The 22819-nt window shown below is 37.8% G+C and overlaps 1 protein-coding gene across 1 annotated transcript; it reads right to left on the reverse strand.

Annotated features, from left to right (window-relative positions):
* Nucleotides 1-7361: 7361 nt before the first annotated feature.
* Nucleotides 7362-22598, reverse strand: LOC139001261 (zinc finger protein Aiolos-like; the record flags this gene model as incomplete). The annotated part of the gene is made up of 5 exons (XM_070402970.1): nucleotides 22589-22598; nucleotides 20804-21064; nucleotides 19658-19825; nucleotides 17499-17615; nucleotides 7362-7478 (listed from the first exon to the last, which is right to left on the reverse strand). Coding segments are annotated over exons 1-5 (673 nt in total), but the record flags the coding sequence as incomplete, so codon positions are not given.
* Between the last annotated feature and the right edge of the window lie 221 nt (nucleotides 22599-22819).

Raw genomic sequence — 22819 nt, forward strand, 5'->3', positions numbered from 1 at the left:
AAGAATGAGACGGACAACAGGAAAGCCAGCTAAGGTCACAATTGTTCATTCCCCTAAGAGTGACACAGAAGTGATGAACTTTGGTTTCTTGGCTTTTTCAAGGTTATTGATGATTTTCCAGTGTGGCTAGCTCACTCAACTCCCCGTACCAGGGGTCCCTGAGAATCTTTTTATCTTTTCTCCAAACAAAGAGGCTCCATACATTTTCTAGGGTGGGGCAGGTACAACACAAACTCTGCTTCTATCCTTTCTCCCAAGAGTTGGTTATACTTCATCAGGCCTACAATTTCACAGTCTATACCCCCTGAGCACATGTCAGAGAACAGCTGAGTGCTAAAGTTGTAAGAGGCAAAACATTAAGAGGAAAATGAACCCCTGGATGAGTGGAAATAGGTGACTGTTCTGCGGTTAACGCAGACCATTGCTCATTGTGAAGAGGATGGGAGAGCCTCAGATCTTCACGTGCACGCACCCTGCAGTCATCAGATCCCCTCATCTCTGGGTTACGGTAACTTGAGTCGTGCAGATGATTATCAGTCACCTGTAGACTCGATGACTCAATGTGTATGAAACTCAGAAGGGGTAAGCTACAGTAATTGAAAAGCCAACAGCTCACGTTTCTTTAGTAACACACTCATAAAAAAGGTTAGTCAAACCACAACAGTGTAACTGCTCCCAAACCTGCACGGAGCCTCTAGTCCAGCTTCTAGTCAAAATCATACCACACCTTTGAATGACTAATGATAGCAGCTTTAGGCTGAATTAGAGGTTTTGCTTCCAATGAAAATACAAATGGCAACAACAAGTCCTAAGTTTAGAAACCAAGGCTGCTTGGTTGGGCCATTCCCTACCGTTGATTCTTTTTTAAAATATATTTTTATTGATTTCAGAGAGGAAGGGAGAAAGACAGAGAGATGGAAACATCAATGATGAGAATCATTGATTGGCTGCTCCTGCACACCCCCTAATGGGAATGGAGCCTGCCCTTGAATAGAATCGAACCCAGGACCCTTTAGTTTGCAGGCCAACGCTCTAGTCACTGAGTCAAACCAGCTAGGGCAGTGGTTCTCAACCTCCTGGCCCTTTAAATACAGTTCTTCATGTTGTGACCCAACCATAAAATTATTTTCGTTGCTACTTCGTAACTGTAATGTTGCTATTGTTATAAATCGTAATGTAACTATCTGATATGCAGGATGGTCTTAGGCGACCCCTGTGAAAGGGTCGTTCAACCGCCAAATGGGTCGCGACCCACAGGTTGAGAACCGCTGAGCTAGGGCCTGTAATTATTTTTAAAGGTGTTGATCCCTAATATTTAGGCTTTGGTAACACTACTAAGCAACCACCTGTCCTGAATTGCTGCAATGTGGCCAGGGTATATGATAGTTGGCTTCTAAGTGCCAACTTCAAAGTATAGAATCACAGCCTAAAGCTAAAAGGGACCTTCACTGAGCATGCGGATTCCATCCTCTGCCTTTAGGGTCAAGGTACAAGACCTACCACCCTAATCTGTTTACTTTTGGTCTTTATAATGCACAGTACCCAGCACTGTGCCTTACATTGTAATACTAATAAGAATAGTTACTATTTATTGAGCCTCTACTATATATCCAGTGCTGTCCTAGGTACTTTACATATTGCCTCATTTTACCTAAGATGAATTATCATCTCTTAGACATATGAAGAACCTAAAGTGCAAACAGGTTGATTAACTTGTGAGGTTGCTCAGTTGGTAAAATGGAGAACCAGGATGCAATCCCAGTATGTGTTTCAGCATTAACTGCTGTTTCCTGGTCACTACCTTGCCCAAGGTGGCACAATCCCAGCACTGCTTTGTTCTCTAAGGACCAGCACCATGCATTCAAGAAATATCTAGGATGCAGAATTGTGATTTCTGCACGGTGTTCAATGGAGTGTCTGGCATATGTAAGAACTCAAGAAACGATAGATCTATCATCATCATCACCATCACACCATTTTAGGAGCTTTGAGGAATACACACATAATTGCAATCCATAGGAGATGCAGCATTTACACAGTTTCTTACAAATCAATATCCTTAATACTATGTGGTGAAACCAAGTATAGAGTAGCCAAGAGAGTGAAGAGAGAAAAGTACAGACCACTTCTCAAATATGCCACACATAACACGGCACAAATATCAATCTATTCTTTTCTTTAAAGTTTTTTTGTAATGGGAGGTGGTGGTAGGGAGGTAGTGGAGACAGACATATATATAACATAAAGCAGACGGTTAACCTTGCCCTGAGTGCAGAGGGAGAGAGCTCAGGAGAGTAGGGGAATGTAGACCATGGGTACCTTTAAGGGCAGGTGTGAGGGTGGGCACTTCAGACAGAGCATGGGAAGAACATTACATGGAAGGAGAACAGTACAGAAGTGCGAGTACATTGTGGCTGAATGAAGGGAGTAGTTGGCTGAAGTAATAATATTAGAAAAGGTACATTGGAGACAAAGTGTGGAAGGCTCAGACTGCCTGTATTGTTTGGATTTTATTCCAATGGGGAGCCACTGGAAGTTTTTTTTTGAAGAGGGGGAAATGATTTAAACATTATAAAAATAACACAATTCCAATATTACCATCATCATGATGGGTAATGTGAAATATTCAGATTTGCTTTGTTTTTAAGTTTCTTCAAGTCACTTGAATGTATTGCTGCTACCTTCATACAATTTTCCATGTGTATTATCACTTACTGCAAGCATATATCCAAAAAGAAAAAAGGCAGGTTAAGTAGGGTAAATGGAATATCTGATGATGATTATGGCTCTAATCTCAATCTAAATAAGACTAAAGTGACTAACACTTCTTCCAGGAGGAGGAAAGCAGAGGGGAGCCACAGAATAAGAAGCAGGAAGGAGAGAGAACAGAGAGAGCTGTGGGGGTGGCAGTGAGGAAAACTGAGCTGTAGACCACAATTTTTTTTTTTTAATGCTGCAGAAGTCTTGTCCTCTGTGAAGTGCTACTTGGATGCTGTCTGTCCTGATGGAGTGACCAGCGGGAGATAACTTCTTTTCTCAAGAAAACACACCATGGGGGGGAGGATGAAGAGGGTAAAAGGGTCACATATATGGTGATGGAAGGAGAATAGACTTTGGGTGGTGAGCACACAATGAAATAAGAAATGATGTATCACAGAACTATAAACTGGGAATGCATATAATGTATTAACCAATGTCACCCCAATAAATTTAGTAATAGAAAATGAAAACACACCCTTGAAGGAGAACGACTGCCCTTTTTCAGAGCTCTCCTTCCACGAGCTTCAATGTCTAAACTCGTCCCTGTCCACAGCCCCCGTGTCCCACACATGACACACACTGCTCTGGGTGCCCCTTAGACTGCAGTACTTTTCAGCTCTAGGTCTGGCCCTGCTCTGTCACCTATCTCTCTGACCCCCTTTCCCTCCTTGGTAAAAGAACTTCACTGGGTGGTTCCTAATGTCCCTTCAAGATCTAAAATGCTATGACTTAATACATATAGGAGCATGGATTCCAGCCTTTTGGGACAGGGTGGGAGAAGTTACTTTGTGCTTTTAGAAACAGGTATTAAAACTGCTGCTGTCACTCTGTTAACCAAAGCGGACAATTTCTCTTCAGTTACTTCACAGGGAGAATAGATGGTGTTTGTTGAAGTGTCAAAACCTCACTCATATGTTTACCGCAGGTGAGTGAGATATTTTTTCATGTTCATTTAGACATGAAAACTTCCTTTAATAAAGTAATGTATAAAATAAGGAGATGCTATGGTCTGAATACCACATCTGTTTTTGGAAAAAGAATGAAAATCAGAAAAAGCAATATGCAGAAATGTCATCATTTCCCTCCTCCCCTCAGGAAAGAAATCTGGCCTCTATTTTGAGCCAAGTATTTGAAGATGGCCTAGTTAGAAGTATAGTCCAACAAGTTTATAATAGGAGAAAAAGATTCAGAGAAAGGACAACCCCTAAAAGGGTTGGGCACTAAAAGTAAAGTCTTCTTGTCCTTTGAAAAGAACAACTAAGAATAATTATTTTGATGATGGAAGATGCTGATTTCTAATGAATGCGTGTCAATTTATTTCCCATTTTAGAGAAAGTGATACAAATTTATTGGAGAATTAGGGGAAAATGATTTTATTTTTCTCCTATTGATGTAATTGCACTCTTACTCTTCAATAGAGTCATGGTTTTTTTTGTGTTTCTAAACGCATTTAAACTTAATCCAATAGGTCCCTCTTCCTCAGTTCGATTCTAATGGATGAGAAATGTTACCTACTGGTAATTATCTCTAACCTGCTGGGAAAGTATCAGGCTGACCTGATTATATAATTTCACCCTTACCCTCATAGTTCAAGAGGGCAGGGAAGCCAAGGTATGTCTGAGTGCTGTGCAACTGTCAGCAAGGATTAAAGGGAGTGACTCATTCTTCCTTCACACTTTACCCACTGCCATTTCCCTGGCAGCTGATCTTTTCAGAAAATGGAGAGGAAATATAGGAGAGAGAAGAGAGGAGAGAAGAGGGGAGGAGGGAAACATTAGCCCCATATATTTTACATCACTTCATATCACATTGTCATAATGTTCCTTTTCCTGCCCCCCTTGATATTTTCTATCAAAAAGATTGATTCAGTTAAATGACTAAAAAGCTTATAAAAATATCTCTAAAAGGTTCAGGATATAAGCTAATGCTAGAAGATTAGAACAATGTTTAGACACAGGAATATCACGTGCGTGGCAGGAGCTTTATAACCATCTCATGATGAATGAATGGACAAAAAAGTGAATGAACAAGCAGTGATTTCTAAGTCAGATATATGACTGCTGAGCTAACACAGCTGTTTTATAGAATCTCAGATTCATCTTATTAAAAATACCCCTAAGATATATGATATGGTTCCTAACATAAACACATTACCTATACAACCTTGAGAAAAGAGTTATCTAAAGTCACTCATAAGGGCTTGATAAACACAAAGGGTATTCATAATTGCTACCTTTTCTAACTCATCTCACAGACTTGTAGAATGATGGAGCTGGGAGGGACCTTTCTGATCACTTCATCACCTATTCGGTCTCCTCATTTCACAGATGAGTAAACAGAGGCTCAGAAAGGTTACATGATTTGTCTAAACACACAAACAGTTAAGAAATGACTGAGCTAGAATCAGAACCTGGGTCTTTTGGCTTCTAATCCAGGGTTCTTCCTACTGCACTATACCACAATTTACCAAAAAAACTTCCCCCAATTAATTGGGTGCCCTGAAGCTCTGCAGTTACTACACCTTAGTGCAAATTAAGAGCTAACTCTACTGGGTTTCCTGATTCCACAAAGAGAGAATGTGATGGGTTCAGAAGATGAAAGAAATCAACCTATAAGATCAGCATCTCTCATGAGTCTGGAAATGGATGCATGAAAATCCTCTGGTCACAATGGTAACAAACAAATGGAACATCAATCCCTGATGCAACGAGTAAAATGGCATGGACCTGGACATATGAAGCATGTGGGTTTTTGTTGGTTTGTTTATGTTAATCCTCACCCAAAGGTATTTTTCCATTGATTTCAAGAGAGAGTGGAAATGAGGAGGAGAGAGAAACATTGATGTGAGAGAGACACATCGATTGGTTGTCTCCCACATATGCCCTGACCAGGGCCAGGGATTGAAACTGCAACCGAGGTACATGCCCTTGCCTGGAACTGAACCTGTGACGCTTCAGTCCAAGGGCTGACACTCTATCCCCTGAGCAAAACTGACCCGGGTGAAATATGTGTTTTTAAATCCATGAAAATACCAAAGCAACTTTTATTATATTAGGTAGGGCTGTGGCTCAACAATAGGTGTGGGGTAGCTATAAGAACTAGGTACTTTCTCTCATATTTTAGTTCTCTTAGACCAAAATGCATTGACCATAACTGAATTTAAATTAAGGCACTTTACATTTTTTTCTTGCCCATTTCCCCCCATGAACCTCCCCACATCAGCTAGAGTCAAAACTTCCCCGAATTAAATTATGCTCATGGCATAGAATAACAATCAAAGCTTTCTTCTGTACTCCAGTCACAACTTCTTCATATAAGCAAAGCTCAAAGGAGATATGAGCAACATCTTAAAATAATATCTTGGCATCACAATTGGTCCACTGTGCCTAACTCCATATGGAAGTCACTACATACCCCCTGACATCTTTCACCAAGGAGAGGAAGATGGTAAGGAGGAAGGGGGTCTCTCTGAACTAAAATGCAACAACTATAGTCTGACAAAATTTATTCTTAAAGTGACTAAAAGGGTACAAACACTTTTCAGCTAATCAAAATAAGTAAGCATAAATATCAAGTTAGGTAATTTTGAAATATATGGGTTCTTTCATTATATCTCTATAATTCACATAAAATGTCAGCCTGTAAGAAATTATCTAGACCAGAATAAATTAACAAGATTTAAAAAGCAGAAAGGCACTTAATATCTGTAAAAGCTATTGAAAAGAATAAACACAAAAGGTCTGGAATAAGACATCAACAGCAACAGCAGCTTTGGAAAAACAGACTGACAAATTTCTAAAATATCATTGGTGTCGAGCGAGGTCTATTTTCATGTGATAACTATTTTTGTTCAATAGCACTTTCAATTTATAGCAAAACTGATACATTTAATTCAGCTGCCTACTTCACAAATACAAATCTATTTTAAATATCATGGTCATGTTTATGTAAGCATCTGGGACTGTTCAGCAAAATATCTCTGCCCTTCAGCAGTCCTAATACTTTAATGGACATAATTATTTCTTAGTCATCTCCTTATGTTGTATTTTTTGACAATGTGAAAACCAATGGCATAAAAATTAACTCCAGTAAGATAAATGACTAAATCAAATCTTATTATTTAAATCTATGTTTTCCCAAACACTTTCTCTTAAAGCCAATTATGAATCAAATTCAAGAAAATATGGCAATACGTTTTAGAGCATGAAAAAAGTTTTGAGCATGATAACGGAACCAACTTGTAAAATATAATTACAAAAGATTACAAAAATGTTATCTTGAACATCTTACTTGCACAAACTCATGCAACATATGTCACTCAGAATAAAGAGGAAGGAATAGCATTTTAAACACCAACTCCATTTAGGAAATTGGATACCAAATACTCCCATCTTCAGTTGTGAAGATTCTTTAGTTAAAATATTTTATTCTATTTGCTCTAGTTCTCAAAATGAATCACAAAAAATAAACGTGAGCAATGGAAAACCAATAAGCTTATTTTAACAGAAATTAAGTTAGGAAGGGCCTGTGTAATAAGCATCCTATGTTATCTCATTCAAACTATCTGCTAACAACAGCAGGAAAAAGGGTTTTATTCTTACCAATGAATTTCTGAGGCATTGAGCTTTTTCGTTTTGCCACATTGCTTGCTAATCTGTCCAGAACCAGAGCTCTTTCACTTCCCATCTCTGCTTTGATGTGTCTTGCCTCCGCACTTGCTGGTTTGGGAAAATGTAAAAAGAAGAGGGGGAAAAATTGGTAAATGGGGAAGAAGAACAAATAAACTGGAAGAAAAAATGTCAGATAATCTGGTACATAATCTTTTGTTACCGGTTATTATTGCTCAGATTCTTGCCTGTGGGACCTGCTGTGGTCAGTGAAGACAGCAACAGGGCACATTCAAATCTTGCAGTCCTTATGCTGAGATGGAAAAGCCCAACCCATCCCCAAACAGTACCTTCATTAGCAAGAGGAAGTATTAAATAAACAGAATGGACGTGGTTGGTTGCAAAAAGATAGAGAGATCTTCTAACCTCCGATCAGCCTTCTTTCTGATTCTGAGTAACTGCGTGTGACACCTGCAGACTGATATAATTCTTCTTAACAACTTTGGAAAAAAAAAGTATGGTGCCCCAGATTTACTGCTCTGTTTATGTTAATAGCACTTTTGAAAATAGATACTCTTACCCAGACAGCAAGAAATCTACTCAGTGATTTGTGTATTGAAATTGTGAGTGGTTTTTTTCTTTCTTTCTTTTTTTCCCCCCAGCATGCTTCTTTCAGTTCCTATCTTTTAAAATTCTATTTCTCTGGGCTCTGCATTATCTGTTTCATATGCTCTTCACATTTAAAAATGGTCTCAGTTAAAATTTCCCTGAGCAACACGTCTGTCTTGAAATTAAAGAGCAATTTGTATAATGCATCTTTATTACATTTCTAATGAAAAAATGTGAATAAAAATTGCCTAAGAAAGTGATCTAATTGTTAATCCACGAACAGACCTTCCAGTGGTGTAGGCCTGTGGTTCCCAGATGTGCCACCGGTTATGAGCATGTAAGACACACCTATGTGCAGGCCCCACTTTCTGATCAATTAAATCAGGATCTCTGGTGTAAGGGCCTAGGCAATAGATTTGTAAAGGTCTCCAAATTATTTTAAAATGCAGCCAGAATTGAGAACCACTAGAAGAATATCTAATCAACTAAACAGTTAGTGGGAATAAATATAGTAAAATTTACTCTTGTACAGCAAGCAGTCCCCTCTAAGAGTTCATGCTTAAAATTCAGAGATACAAGCTGCTCTAAATATAGGGCTTCAAACTTTAACACATGATGCTAAACACAAGCTAGAGACCAGCAAACTTTTTTTGTAAAGGGCCAGATAGTAAACATTTTAAACTTTAATGGGACACATATTGTCTGTGTTCCATAGTCTCTTTGGTTTTTTAAACTCAACCCACTACCCTTTAAAAATGTAAAAACCTCTGTACACAATCAGGCTGCTGGCTACATTTGGTCTGAGGGTCACAGTTTGCTCACTCCTGCCCTAAGCAAATATATTGTGACACTACAAATAGTTCTCTCTGTTTCATTGTGAGCATTTCAGGAGGTCCTAATTAAAATGAAGGATCCATACATTTCTAATGTCTTTAAGGAAAAAGAAATTGGCTTTAGTTACATGATGAGAGTAAAAGGCAAGTGATAATTGCAGAATAGACCCCCTCCCCGCCCCCCCCACCCCCCCGCAACTATATACATAGACTTAGGAATTGTCAGTGCTTGTTCTGAAGTTGAAGAGTTTGTTGAGTGAAGAGTTTTTAATATACGGAAATAATGTCACCAATTCTATGATCTCTCAGAGAGAACACTGGTCACCTATGCAGTAAATGAGACAGAGAAAGACTTCCAGGGCAAGACTATTAAGTATGGTCAGGGCAAAAGAGCGAAAGCCAAATTAGAAAAAGAGAAGTCAAAGTATTAAATATTTTTTCATTTTTTTATTGGCATGTTTTTGATTTTTTTAAAAAACACTACACCAATTATTACACAATAAGTTATAAACTCAGGATTTTTAAAAATCAGAAATAAAATGTAATCTGGCTCCAGAAATGATTAAGAAGATGATAATAATGGTCATACTTACTATACTTTGTGAGTTTCTTATAAAAAATATAATTCTATGTTCTAAAGAAATAAATCCCACCCTCCAGTTTAAGTTATTAACAATACTACTTGTGTAATGAAAACAGTAAGGTCAGAGGAAGAGGCTTTGGGGCTAGTGGTGAGGTACTGCAACTTGGACTGACAGCCATTGTAAACAACTGGCACTTCAGTGACAGGACACTGCTACTGAGTGAAGTGTATCAAATTCTGTCCAGCACAGGAATAAGTTTAAATGACCAAACAGGAAACTATTATATATATATTATTTCCTTTCACACAAACCACCACCAGATGTGGTAGTACCCAGAGCAGAGAGATGAAAGACAAAGGCCTGGGATTTGAAATAAGTTCCTGAGGCTGTTAGAAGGAGGCTTTTTCTCAGAAGCATCAGAGAGGCAAAACTTGTGCTTTGACTGGGAACATTCATTCTGGTTTGAGAGGATTAAATCCAGGTAAGGCTCCCCCCACACCCTGTATTTATTATATAAAAGATTTAAAGTGAAATTAGAATGAAGAACAGTACTTCGGGAATTTTTAACTTTATCCCCATTTTACCACTATTCTTACTAGTCTCTTCAGTCACTACTCTAATGGCCCTGTCCTTACCCAGAGGTAAGGATGTTTAGTCCCAGGACTTTCCCCAAGCATCTGCTGCCAGTCTAGTTCCCCTCTTGTCTCTCAGTAGCCACTGTCTACATTTTACCAAAGTCACTATCAATTACCACAGCAGTTGTCTGAGGACACGTACTCAATATCCTCTCTATTTGGGAGGATACCAAAGCGGGGATACATTGACCTAAATAACATAATTAGGGCATGTCACTAAATGGCAACGCTCTGAGATAACATCACCTTTTTATCCCTGGTTACTCACCAAGCTTGTCTTGACAGTTATTTCTAGATAAATCATACCCTGTAAATCAGTGACCAAATGACTCACGTTTTTAAAACATGAAATTCTGGAGGTTATGGATAGACAGATAATTTGAGGCATAGGTGGAGACTTTCCCATTTCCATAATTCTGGTTAGATTGGAAGAAATCCTCTGAAACTAAACCAGAGGGCTTCTTCCACCCATACCCTCACTCAAAATATCAACTCCATGAGTCCAACTCTCATTGTATGTGTGAATACACTCTAAAGCAGTGGTTCCCAATCTTCCGAATGCCACGATCTTTTAATTCAGTTCCTCATGCTGTGGTGACCCCCAACCATAAAATTATTTTTATTGCTACTTCATAACTGTAATTTTGCTACTGTTATGAATCGTAATGTAAATATCTAATATGCAGGATGGTCGTAGGCGATCCCTGTGAAAGGGTCGTTCGACCCCCAAAGGGGTCGCGACCCACAAGTTGATAACCGCTGCAAAGATTAAGTTAATCTTTATTGAGTTAACTACTTTCTAATTGGCAAGTTAGGCAAAGGCTAAACTTTCAATTGAATATGCTGCACTCTCATTTTCTTTCCCAAACTGCTAGTCTTTGCCTTGCAATTCTTGGTCAGCTGCTGTGCAATACCACTAAATGAGTGCTCTTTAGAACACAAATAAATGCTTTTGACTTAGACAATTTTTTGTGGATTACAAAGAGTTTAGATAATACACAAACAAGGAAGAAAAAGGAGACTATTGGCTTTTGGTCCTCTGCTTCAACTTTAGGACCCAACTGTCTATTTATACAAACAGTCTAGACTTGTTATCTTGCTGCATCATGTCTCAGAAATGTAAGTGGAGGGAAACCAGTTTGGCAAGATAGTAAGGGAACAAGATAATGGGTTTAAATGATGAAATAGGAAATCCGTTCCTGGGTGGTGTTTGGCAGTTTAATGTTGCAAAGGGGTGGGTGTGGGGATATGGGATTGTGGCAAGGAACTACTTGCACTCTTGGTTCATGAAAGAGCATAGGAGTAGGACTGTAATTCTGGATCAATTCCCCTTCATGTCACTTGCCTAGTATATAGTAAATACACAAATTTTCATTAGAAAAATGATTTTAAAGACATGCTAAAAAAATAAATAATGAAATGAATATGAAGTCTTAATTACAGAAGAGATTACTACTTTTATTTCTGTGCAAGTCTGAAATAGTTTGTCTGGTTTTTGTTAACTGTTCCCACGATGCCATTTCTCTCTCAAAGTGACTGCAGATTTAAGTATGTAATTTGTTGTATTTTTGTTTTTGTTCAAAATCCTTCATTAGATCTTGAAGTGTTAAATAGAGCTCAATAAGAGGCATGCTTTCTGCCTCTTCTATGGTGTCAGTAGCTAATGGAGAGTGGAACAAAGGGGTGTTATTGTGCAATCCGAATTGTCTAACAAGAGATTGCTATCAAAGACCAAGGAAGGTTCTAACAAAAAAGTTACATAAAATTACTGCCTTTTTTAGCAAGTAGAATGAATATTACCTGTAAGATAGTATCAATTTTTTAAAATACATTTTTATTGATTTAGAGATGAAACGACAGAGAGAGAGATACATCAATGATGAGAGAGAATCTTTGGCTGCCTCCTACACACTCCCCACTGGGGATCGGGCCCGCAACCCGGGCATGTGACCTGACCAGAATCGAACCATAATCTCCTAGTTCATAGGTTGATGCTCAACACTGAGCCACACCAGCCAGGTGATAATATCAATTTTTAAGCAAAATAATCAGTTGGGAAAATAGACTTTTAAAACGTTTTAAACTTTTTCTTTGGTCTGCTACTTGATAAGTTGATTCAGAAACTCTCATGCTTCTATTAGCACAATTGAAACAATAAAAATGAAGATAAAAGGTTTTGACTCCTACATTCTAAAATAAATATAATTATCCAATTACTTTAAAAAATCTTCTAATTGCTAGAACTTGTCAAACAAAAATATGTCCTGGTCCAAGTATGCATAATTTGTGTGAAATGAGGCTAAATGAATCTCTATATAAACTGTTAGTCCCTCTCTGGAATAAGGATCAAACTAATGAGAAAATGAAATCTGTGGGCTTCCCTATTCATTCTTCTTTTTATATATACTGCATTAAGACAGCAGAATTGGAGTATCTTGATCATGTCACTTGTGACATCTCGTGAAGAAATGTGGCCTGAAGTAACAATATCACACATATCTCTATTAGACCTCTGTACTATGTCAATAGATCAAGTGCTCATTCCCTTGTTGGATTATCTTGACAAACAGCTCTGACACAGAGCCTGACACATAGAGAATACAACAAATGCTACCTAAATAAGAGAAAAATGATTAGTAAGATCAGAAGTTCTATTGCTCAATGTGACTTTTTTTTTTGCAGTAATTTATTTTTATTTTATTTTTTATTGATTTTTTACAGAGAGGAAGGGAGAGGGATAGACAGTTAGAAATATCAGTCAGCTGCCTCCTGCACACCTCCCACTGGGGATGTGCCTGCAACCAAGGTACATGCCCTTGACCGGAATCGAACCCGGGACCCTTCAGTCCGCAGGCCGATGCTCTATTCACTAATCCAAACTGGTTAGGGCTCAATGTGGCTTTCTTTTGCAGACTAGACTCCAGCCCAAAGCCTTTTCATCTGCTCTGCTTTCCTAAGGGTCTACTTCCTGATGGGGGCAGGTTGGTGCCAAGGCTTGGCTCTCACACTAGGCACTTCAATTTACAACAAGCTCTTGATGAGTAAGTGCTGCATCCACAGTAGCTATGGAGCATCATCACTTTAAAAGCTAGAGATGAAGGGGTAAGGTATACCATTGGTGATACTCTAACCATCAGGCTCAGAATGGAACACTATGTCTAGACTGGGATTCCCAAATTTTAAGAAGGAAACCATATAGAAAGCAGTGGCAATCATTAAAGTATTGGCTTGTGTTGGATTAAATATTCTTTACATTTTGGACTTTAGGAAAAATCATGGGAACTATTTGAAATAGAAGAGAGAATAATATATTAACTGACATGAAGTATTTATTATACTTTATTAAACTGTGACTTCATACACTCTGTAACCTGAAACCACCAGGCCTCTAGTTCATTACAACATATTTGTTTTATTTAAATCAAAACTTGCTGACTTAGTTAACCCTTTATTTATTTTTTTTGCTGAGACTTAAAGTATGCTGCACGCATCCATCAAACCACCCTATGAAATGCAAATTAACCTCTGTATTTCAGCATTTCCTGAATCACCTTCTACCACTGAAGATAACTAAAATACTTCTCTTGATAATTCCTAATTTGAAATTCCTAAAAAAGATTATGGGTGGGAACTAAGGTGGTAACCTAATTTCAAAATCAATAATTTTGAGCTTACTGTTCATAGAGGGTAGGATACTGATTTTTCCCCTACTTCCAGGAGAATCAAGATACACATATATACATATGTATGTGTGTTACTATATTTCTTTTGCTAATCAGATAATATATAACCTTCTAAAAATATAGCCATATTTTCCAAAAGTAAAAAAAGTAGAAAAAAACTAAATGTCCATTAACTGATGAATGGATAAATAAAACATGGTAAATCCATAGAATGGAATACTATCCTATATAATAAAAGGGTAATATGCAAATGGACCCTAACGGGGGAATGACCGGTCACTATGACACACACTGACCACTAGGAGGCAGACGCTCAATGCAGGAGCTGCCCCCTGGTAGTTAGTGCACTTCCATAGGGGGAACACCGCTCAGCCTGAAGCTGGCTAATGGCTGGCCAGCACAGCGGTGGTGGCGGGAGCCTCTCCTGTCTCTGTGGCAGTACTAAGGATGTCTAACTAATGGCTTAGGCCTGCTCCCACAGGGAGCCAGCAGGTAGACATCCCCCGAGGGCTCCCGGACTGCGAGAGGGATGTCTGACTGCCAGCTTAGGCCCGATCCCCCAGGGAGAGGGCCTAAGCCAGCAGGTGGACATACCCTGAGGGCTCCCGGACTGCGAGAGGGTGCAGGCTGGACTGAGGGACACCCCAAGTGCACGAACTTTTGTGCACCGGGCCTCTAGTTCAGCCATAAAAAGGAATGAAATGCTGACACATGCTAAACATGGATGAATCCTGAAAATGTGCTCAGGGAAAGAAGCCAGACATCAAAGGTCAAATATTATATGATTGCATTTATGTGAAATGTTCAGAATAAACAAGTCCATAGAAGGCAGATTAGTGGTTTCCAGTGGCTGGAGAGAGGGGAGAGGGAGAGTGATTGCTAATAGGGACAGGGTTTTTAAAAATATATATATTTTTATTGATTTCAGCGAGGAAGGGAGAGGAAGAGAGAAATAGAAACATCAATGATGAGAGAGAATCATTGATTGGCTGCCTCCTGCACGCCCCCCACTGGGGATCAAGCCCACAACCCAGACATGTGCTCTTGACCAGAATCGAATCCGGAACCCTTTAGTCCACAGGCCAACGCTCTATCCACTGAGCCAAACCAGCCAAGGCTGAGACAGGGTTTCTTTTGAGGATGATGAAAATGTTATGGAATTAGTGGTGATGGTTGTATAATTTTGTGAATATATTAAAAACTACTAAATTGTGCACTTAAAATATGAATTTTATGGTATGTTAATTCTCTCTTCCATAAGTTTAAAAACTGTTTTATTTATTGTTTTTAGAGCGAGAGAGGTAGGGGAGAAAGAAATATTCATTTGTTGTTCCACTTATTTATGTAGTCATTGATTGTTTCTTGTATGTGCCCTGACCAGGGATTGAACCCAAAACCTTGGCTTACCGGATGACACTCTAACCAACTGAGCTGCCCAGCTAGGGCTCTTCCATAAATTAAATATATATATATATATATATATATATATATATATATATGTAGCTAATCATGAAAACAATGACAGTTCTAGTGATTTTTAAGCCAGTCACTGAATTTTTGATAAATCTCTATTTCCTTACCTCTAAATGAAGACATAGGATTAGATGCTCTTTTTAATTTTTCTAGCTTTAAATATTATGCTCTATTTGGAATATAATAGATTTTCATAATTTGGGGATTTCTCAAAGAGCTTTGTCTATAGTATGAAATATGGAACTACAAGTGAAGATGCCTAGGTATTGCCTGACTAACCTTAAGAATGTTGCTCAAGATATCAAAACCCACGTTTTGGATGGGTTTCTTTTAAAGAGAGTAAATATTTCTCTTTAGAAATAAAGAGGAAATTCAACTCCTTGATAAAGCCAAAGATGCCATCAGGATAAAAAGCAGAAGCAGTATAAACCAACAGAATTCAGTTGGCCAGCTCCTAACACCGTAAAATAGGCTTTATCTATACCAAAAGTTTCCTCTCACTCAAAACTGGTACAGTTAAACTCATGATTTCCATTCCATTTTCCCTGAGTTTCACATTATTTCTATCATCTTTTTATAATCTTTCTGCTTTAGTATGTTTAAACTATTCAACTGCAACTACTACTGTCAAACACCAAATCTCATGAGGATTTGTATATAAGCAAGTACTTCAAGTGACCAAATAAAAGTGCCAGACAACCCAAGCTACAGAACCAGGATGATGGTCAGTGGGATAGGACAAAGGATAGCTGCAGAGATGCAACACAAAATAGTTTCAGGCTATTTCGACTGAAGAGTGAAAATAAAATAAAAGCACAATTTATACATGGAAAGAATTTAGTGTTTCAACCAATCACCACAGGGCATATAATTCAAAACACTGAATAAAATATGACTAGAGAAGTATTTGATGTTGGAGCCTTATGCAAAGAAAATCCTTGCAGTTTTAATCAACTCTCTCCTAGCCACCCTTCAGGCTGTTCTACCCTCAGTCTTTGCTATTTCAGTCCATGGCAACTGCATTCTTCATCACATCCCACATCAATCTGTTAGGAAATCCTGTTGGTGCTACCTTTAAATATATATAGAATTAGAACACTTCTCACTGCTCCTACCACAACCAAGACACAATTTTCTCTTTCTCGAATGATTGCAATGGCCTCCTAACCAGACTCTCCAAATTCCAATCTTGCCCCAAATACAATCTATTCTCAATAGCAAGGAGAGTGATTATTTTCAAAGGAGAAGCCCAATCATGTCACCTCTGTTCAAAACCCTCTAAAGATTTTCTATTTCACTTAGAGTAAAAGTTGAAGTTTTTACAATGGCCTACAAGGTCTGATAAGATCTGGTTTCCCATTTCCTCTCTGGCCTTCTGGCCTTTTATTCCAACTACACAGGACTATTTATACTTCTTCAAACTCAAGCCCCAGGGCCTTTGTACTTGCTATTCCCTAGTTATCAGCAAGGCAGGACTCTCTCTGCATCTCTTTTTTTTTTTTTTTAACATATTTTTTTTTAAATATATTTTATTGATTTTTTACAGAGAGGAAGGGAAAGAGATAGAGAGTTAGAAACATCGATGATGAGAGAAACATCGATCAGCTGCCTCCTGCACATCTCCCACTGGGGATGTCCCCGCAACCCAGGTACATGCCCTTGACAGGAATCGAACCTGGGACCCTTCAGTCCACAGGCCGACGCTCTATCCACTGAGCCAAACCGGTTTCGGCTCCGCATCTCTTTAAGTTTGTTAAATGTCATCTGGTTGAAGCCTTCACTAACTTCCCTCAGTCCCCATTTTTTCTTTTATTTCTTATTAAATCTGTTAACATTGGTTAATAACATTCTTTTTTTATTGGTTAATAACATTCTATAAATTTCAGGTGTACAACTTTATAATGTAAAGAGGAAATCCAACTCCTTGATAAAGCCAAAGATGCCATCAGGATAAAAAGCAGAAGCAGTATAAACCAACAGAATTCAGTTGGCCAGCTCCTAACACCGTAAAATAGGCTTTATCTATAACATATACTCTACTGTGTGCTCACCACCCTAAGCCTAGTCTCCTTCCATCACCATATATTTGATCCTCTTTACCCTCTTTGTCTTCTCCCCACCCACCATTTTTCTTGATAGTATTTACCATCTCCTAATATACTGTATACATTACATATTTACTTTGGTCTGTCTTTCCCCATGAAAATATAAACTCCACAAGTGCATGATTTTTTTTTTTGTCTTTTTATTTACTATTGTATCCCACCACCCAGCACAGTAGATGCTGTGCAGAATGAGTGCTGCATGAACTCACCGGTTTCACCAAGGTCACTGCTCTGAAGAAATGTACGGCAGCGCTCCTTGTGCTCCTCGAGGGAACTTCTCTGCTTGTAACTCCTTCCGCAAAACTCACATTTATAGGGTTTCTCAACTATAAGGAGAGCACAGGGGGCACTCAGAGACCCTCAGGGTTACGGAACAAATGGTGCATTGGAGTTCCATGAAAACTGCTCACTAGGAATGAGACTTCTGAGGGCAGCCAGAGAATTTGGATACTTCTGCAATTGCATTACTTTTAAATTTAATAAACTGAAGTTTGGTTATGGTCTATGATGAATTATGATGTATTCTTTGAAAGGACAGTCTCCTTTCACAAATAACAGGATTTGGATTTAATGATTATCATTGAACATAGTGGTTTGGCTCCAGATCCAATCTTGGTTCTTCAGAGAATAATATGGGGCCTTTTTATTCTTCAAGGAGGTTAGTATGGTTTAAGAGAGAAACAGGAAGGGATCACTTATTTTGTGATGTCCATCTGGTTGGAAGTAAAAAATGCTCTATGTTGTGGGAGTTAGCCATTCAGCTAGAAATTGATGGCCTTAGAATGTTGACATATTTGGAAAATTTAGCTCATTCTTGCTAGGTGGATATAAATATAAAGTCTGAGCTAAATTGATAAAAACTGAGCAATAAACTAAGGATAATTTTGAATAACAGAAATAAGGATGAATTGCAAAAATGACTTCATCTTAATTTCTAAGATGAAATAAAGGTTTCCTCAAAAGTTCATCCATACAATTCAGGCCATTTATCATCCCAACTCTTCCAAATGCTCTATTGCTTAAAATATTTAAAAAATAACTTCAACTCTGTGTGCAGGGCTGGCCTTTCTGATTTGTTGATAAAATGTACCCTATAAATTTGTCAGAGTTTTAGAAACTGAGATTTTTATTTTCTAATCCTCTTGCTCTGTTTAAAACAGAGCCTTTGGGATTTAAAGCACTAAAAGATCTTTATGGAATCCCAAATTAAAATAAATGTAGGTTTGCTAGGGCTAAAAATGTTAAGTTTCTGCATAAATTGGTGTCTTCTAAAATCTGTCTTAAAAACGACTACTACTGTTAGATCTTAGTTGAAAAAAAGCAACAGAAGAGAACTATTCTAATTTTCTGGACCAAACTCAGCCTTAATTCATTTCTTTGAACACTAAGTTGTAAATAAAATGCTTCTTTTGCTACTTATGATGTCTCACGGTGGATTTTGTTGGGGCTGATTTGATTATTCCTTAGTCTCTGAATTGTGATCATTTGAGGATTTGGGGCTGAGTTTTAGTCAAAGCAGTGTGTGGATTGACATAAAAACAAACCTTACTTTTTCTTCTTCAATTAAAATGTTGTCAGATAACATCAAGAACATGAGGTCCCAAATTTGAAAAATAAAGTCAGTTTTATTTTTCTAGGAGGGAAGTTCTAAATGTTGAAAACAAATTTATCATCTTGCTTGGTTAAAATAAGAAGTGAAAAACAAGACAGAACATTGTTTTTTATGAATTCTTATTGCTGCTCCTCTTTTAGAGATTAAAAATAATAAGGTTGATCAAGAAGAAAGCTGAGTTTAAAAAATTTAGCCCATGTACACCTAAAACTAATACAATGATATATTATGTCAATTATATTTCAATTAAAAAGAAATTTAGCCAAGAATGGCCAAAAAAAACTTCAAGTTTAGCCCAGAATAGCCAAAAGTAACCACCTACTAATGATTTATACCGTTTACAGTTTTACATAATTTACAAACTATACAACAATGGCTTGTCCAAACTTTGAATGAAAAGTGTGTGTGTGTTTTCAAGGAAAATAATATTTTAATAAAGTTTACCATGAAAATACTAATGGCTCTAATTATTTTGGCAAAAAAATAAGTTAAAAAGGCATTTTTATAAGGCAGGCTCTTCCTGTCTGTGTTGTTCTCTAGGGGAGCAAGGATGGTAAGGAGATGATCATCCCCATTGAGCCAGACGGAGAGCAATTAATGCCTTAATGGAAGTGTAATTAGCCCTAAAGGTCTCTGCTGTTGTAACCCTTCAACAGTAATGACAGATGAAAATCTCCATACTTAACTCTTTCTAGTTTCCGCAATGGGCACTGAGAAACATTTACTAGATATGGAATGCTCCTCGCTCTCACTTACCAGAATGTGTTCTAAGATGACCTGTGAGTGCATCTCTTCTCTGGCATGCGTAGTTGCAGAGGTGACACTTAAAAGGTTTTTCCCCTGTGTGCAGTTTAATGTGGCGGAGGAGGTTACCTTTCTGAGTAAAAGATGCCCCACACTGATTACACTGGAATGGGCGTTCACCTTTAAAAAGGACAAAAAGGAGATTTCTGATCACTGGCAAATGGTGAAGCCTATGCACAGATTAGTTGCTTATGGCAAAAACTCACTTTTTAGACAGTCAGTTTTTATTGGGGTCAGCTCAGAGCTGTATTTCCAGGCGAACATAAGACTTCCTTATGAAAACTTCCCTCCAGAAGAGAAAAAGCACTCACCTTGAAAGGCTATTTTAGGTATTACCTTGTCTTGAATCAGAGCAAAAAAACAAAAATAAGAGTAGCTCTAGAAGAGCTTACTAGATGTAAATTTTTACATTACTCAGCATTCCTTTAAAATATAATCTCAATTTGAAAAAAGAGCCACAGACTAGCTACTAAGGGAGAGAAATACTTCTTTTAAAAGTATTCTTAACAGATGGACTCTATTGGGCTCAATGGGTGTTATATTTGTATGCATTTCCATAGACTACTGTCTGAAGATAAATTTTTTAAAACTGGTAATAAAAACTATATCCTTTCATCTACCAAATTTGAACCCAATATAATGAGATCTGCTTTCCATAGAAGTTATGCAAAAACATAAGAAAGATGCTTAAGAAGTATATTACACAATTCAATTCCTACTTATTAACTGAAGAAAAAATATTTGGCTAACCTAGAACACTGCTCTCTACACTCCTGTTATTCATAGCATTTGCAATGTCTGCCAAATGCATTGTGAAGCAGAAATAAAAATTACTGGGTAAATGGAAATGCAGAGAGGGAGAGGCTAACCTAGAACACTGCTCTCTACACTCCTGTTATTCATAGCATTTGCAATGTCTGCCAAATGCATTGTGAAGCAGAAATAAAAATTACTGGGTAAATGGAAATGCAGAGAGGGAGAGATACATCAGAATTATAGCAAAAATCAATGAAAGTAATCAAAAGTTGTCCCACATTCATTTCTCACATGGTCGCATCAGGACAGTTTTCAGAAGAACGGATAAAGAAGACTATTTACCAGTATGGCTCCGCTTATGAACCATTAAGACATTGAAGCTAATGCAGGATAATCCACACACATCACAGTTCATCTTGCCACTGGTCGGCCTGCTACTATCATATGAGACAACATGTCTCTCCAACTTAATGTTTTCATATTCATTATACTCTCTGGAATAGCTGTAAGGAATTTCAGGCTCTTCTGCATTTCCCATGGGCTCTGGCTTCAAAACATTCTCATCCCTTTCACTATATTCATCTTTCACTTTCGTTGAATCGTCTACAGGGAGGAAAATGCAAGAAATAAACAATGATTATATTTGGATCTATCAAAGCAGCTCAGAGAGCAGACTCACAACTGACAATTAAATACCAAATGAAGCTAACATTATATTGTACATATACAAAACAAGGAAATACCATTAAGATGATCACTCATCATTGGAATTCAGAACCATAGTCAGGGAAAACACACACACACACACACACACACACACACACACACACGACAGTATTTTAGGCCATTCAGAAAATAAGATATAATAGATTTTAGCTATGACTTCTCAAGCAACTATAAAAAAATCATTTTGAGCAACTCTTTTCCAGCACTGGGGAGAAGAAAAGTTTTCAGATCTAGTACCTTTTTTGGTGGCTTCAGTTAAAAGCCAAGATGATAAGCTCTTTGGTTTCAAGAAGAAAGTACTGTTTTAATTCTTCTAATGCATCCATTTTAAACCACTAAGATTGAAAGTTGAATAATAACTACAGCTTTTCTAATTTTAAGCCATGCTTTGCCTCTTCCCTTTCCATGTAGATGAACTGCTAAAATGAGTCTTATCTATCTTGGAACTGATAAAGAGACAACATTGAAAGTAGAGGAAGCTGGCAGTACTAGTGAAATACTGTTGAGAAAGATAAAAGGAGAAGTAATTCTTTAACATAACCTTCTGAGGAGTCACTTTCATTGACATAACTAAATGGAGCTCAACCTAAGGAAGGGGAAAGGGACCTATACCAGCTAAACTCAAGATCCAAGAATTGTAGGACTAGATAGGAAAGAGGGTCTGGTCTAAGTTGGCTGACCAGGTACTATCTTTAAAAGAGTTGCAACATAAGAACATAAGAAATGAATAAGGCAAATCTATGTACTGACACTAACCAAACCTAATATTTGCCTGATGTGATAATAATAAACATTTGTAAGGGATTTTTCATATCTAAAACATGCTGCAGAAATGCTTACTTTCTAAAATATTTGTACTTAGAAACTGGAAGTTATACTTCCTCGTGAGGAATCATAAATCAATGGAATTTTAAGGCTGGAAGGGAATTTGGAGATTATCTAAATTCCTTGTTTTTCAGATAAGAAAATCTGGGAACAGAGATGTTCTTGGTGATTTGTTTAAGATTACAGGGCCAGTTAACAGATAGGATTAGAATGCTGAAGTTGGATTTGACCTCACACATTCGGCACATAAAGTCTAAGTAGCTCATTACTGACATATTCCACACTCCAAACTCTCTCACCAATGGTGTAGATGTTAAAAACCAAAACACTCTGAAGAAAAGATATTTTAAAAAACTACATCCCTTCAAAAACACCAGTGAGTGCAGCTCCTGTTGCCACATAGGAGGAAGTACAACTGCAGCTGTGCCTGGCTTACTACCTTCAACCAAGTTTCAATTTTCACTTCTATCAAGCTTACCTTTCATCTATATTAACTGTGTTTGCTTAATAGAGCAAGACAGGGCCTAACCACCAACAGAGGAGCCATTGCTGCAACACTGTTCCACCACTTCTCACCACGGTTCATGGTTCACAACCTCTCACTCTTTGATTAAAAGAGATGTAGGACTGCAGGACAGTGCCAACATCTTTCAAATTTGCTCATCCTGTGCATCTGGGTTATATATGAATTGATATCCATTTCCTAAATGGAAAGAGGTTCATTCCTTTCTTTCTCTAGACAGGTCTTGCCTGCTTTCAGATGGAATTTGTTTGCTTAAGTGTTTGGGTTGTGTTTTTTTTTAAGAG

Source organism: Myotis yumanensis, unplaced genomic scaffold (genome assembly GCF_028538775.1).
Source record: "Myotis yumanensis isolate MYYU_CA2020_CCGP unplaced genomic scaffold, mMyoYum1.0.hap1 SCAF_263, whole genome shotgun sequence".
Classification (NCBI taxonomy): domain Eukaryota; kingdom Metazoa; phylum Chordata; class Mammalia; order Chiroptera; family Vespertilionidae; genus Myotis; species Myotis yumanensis.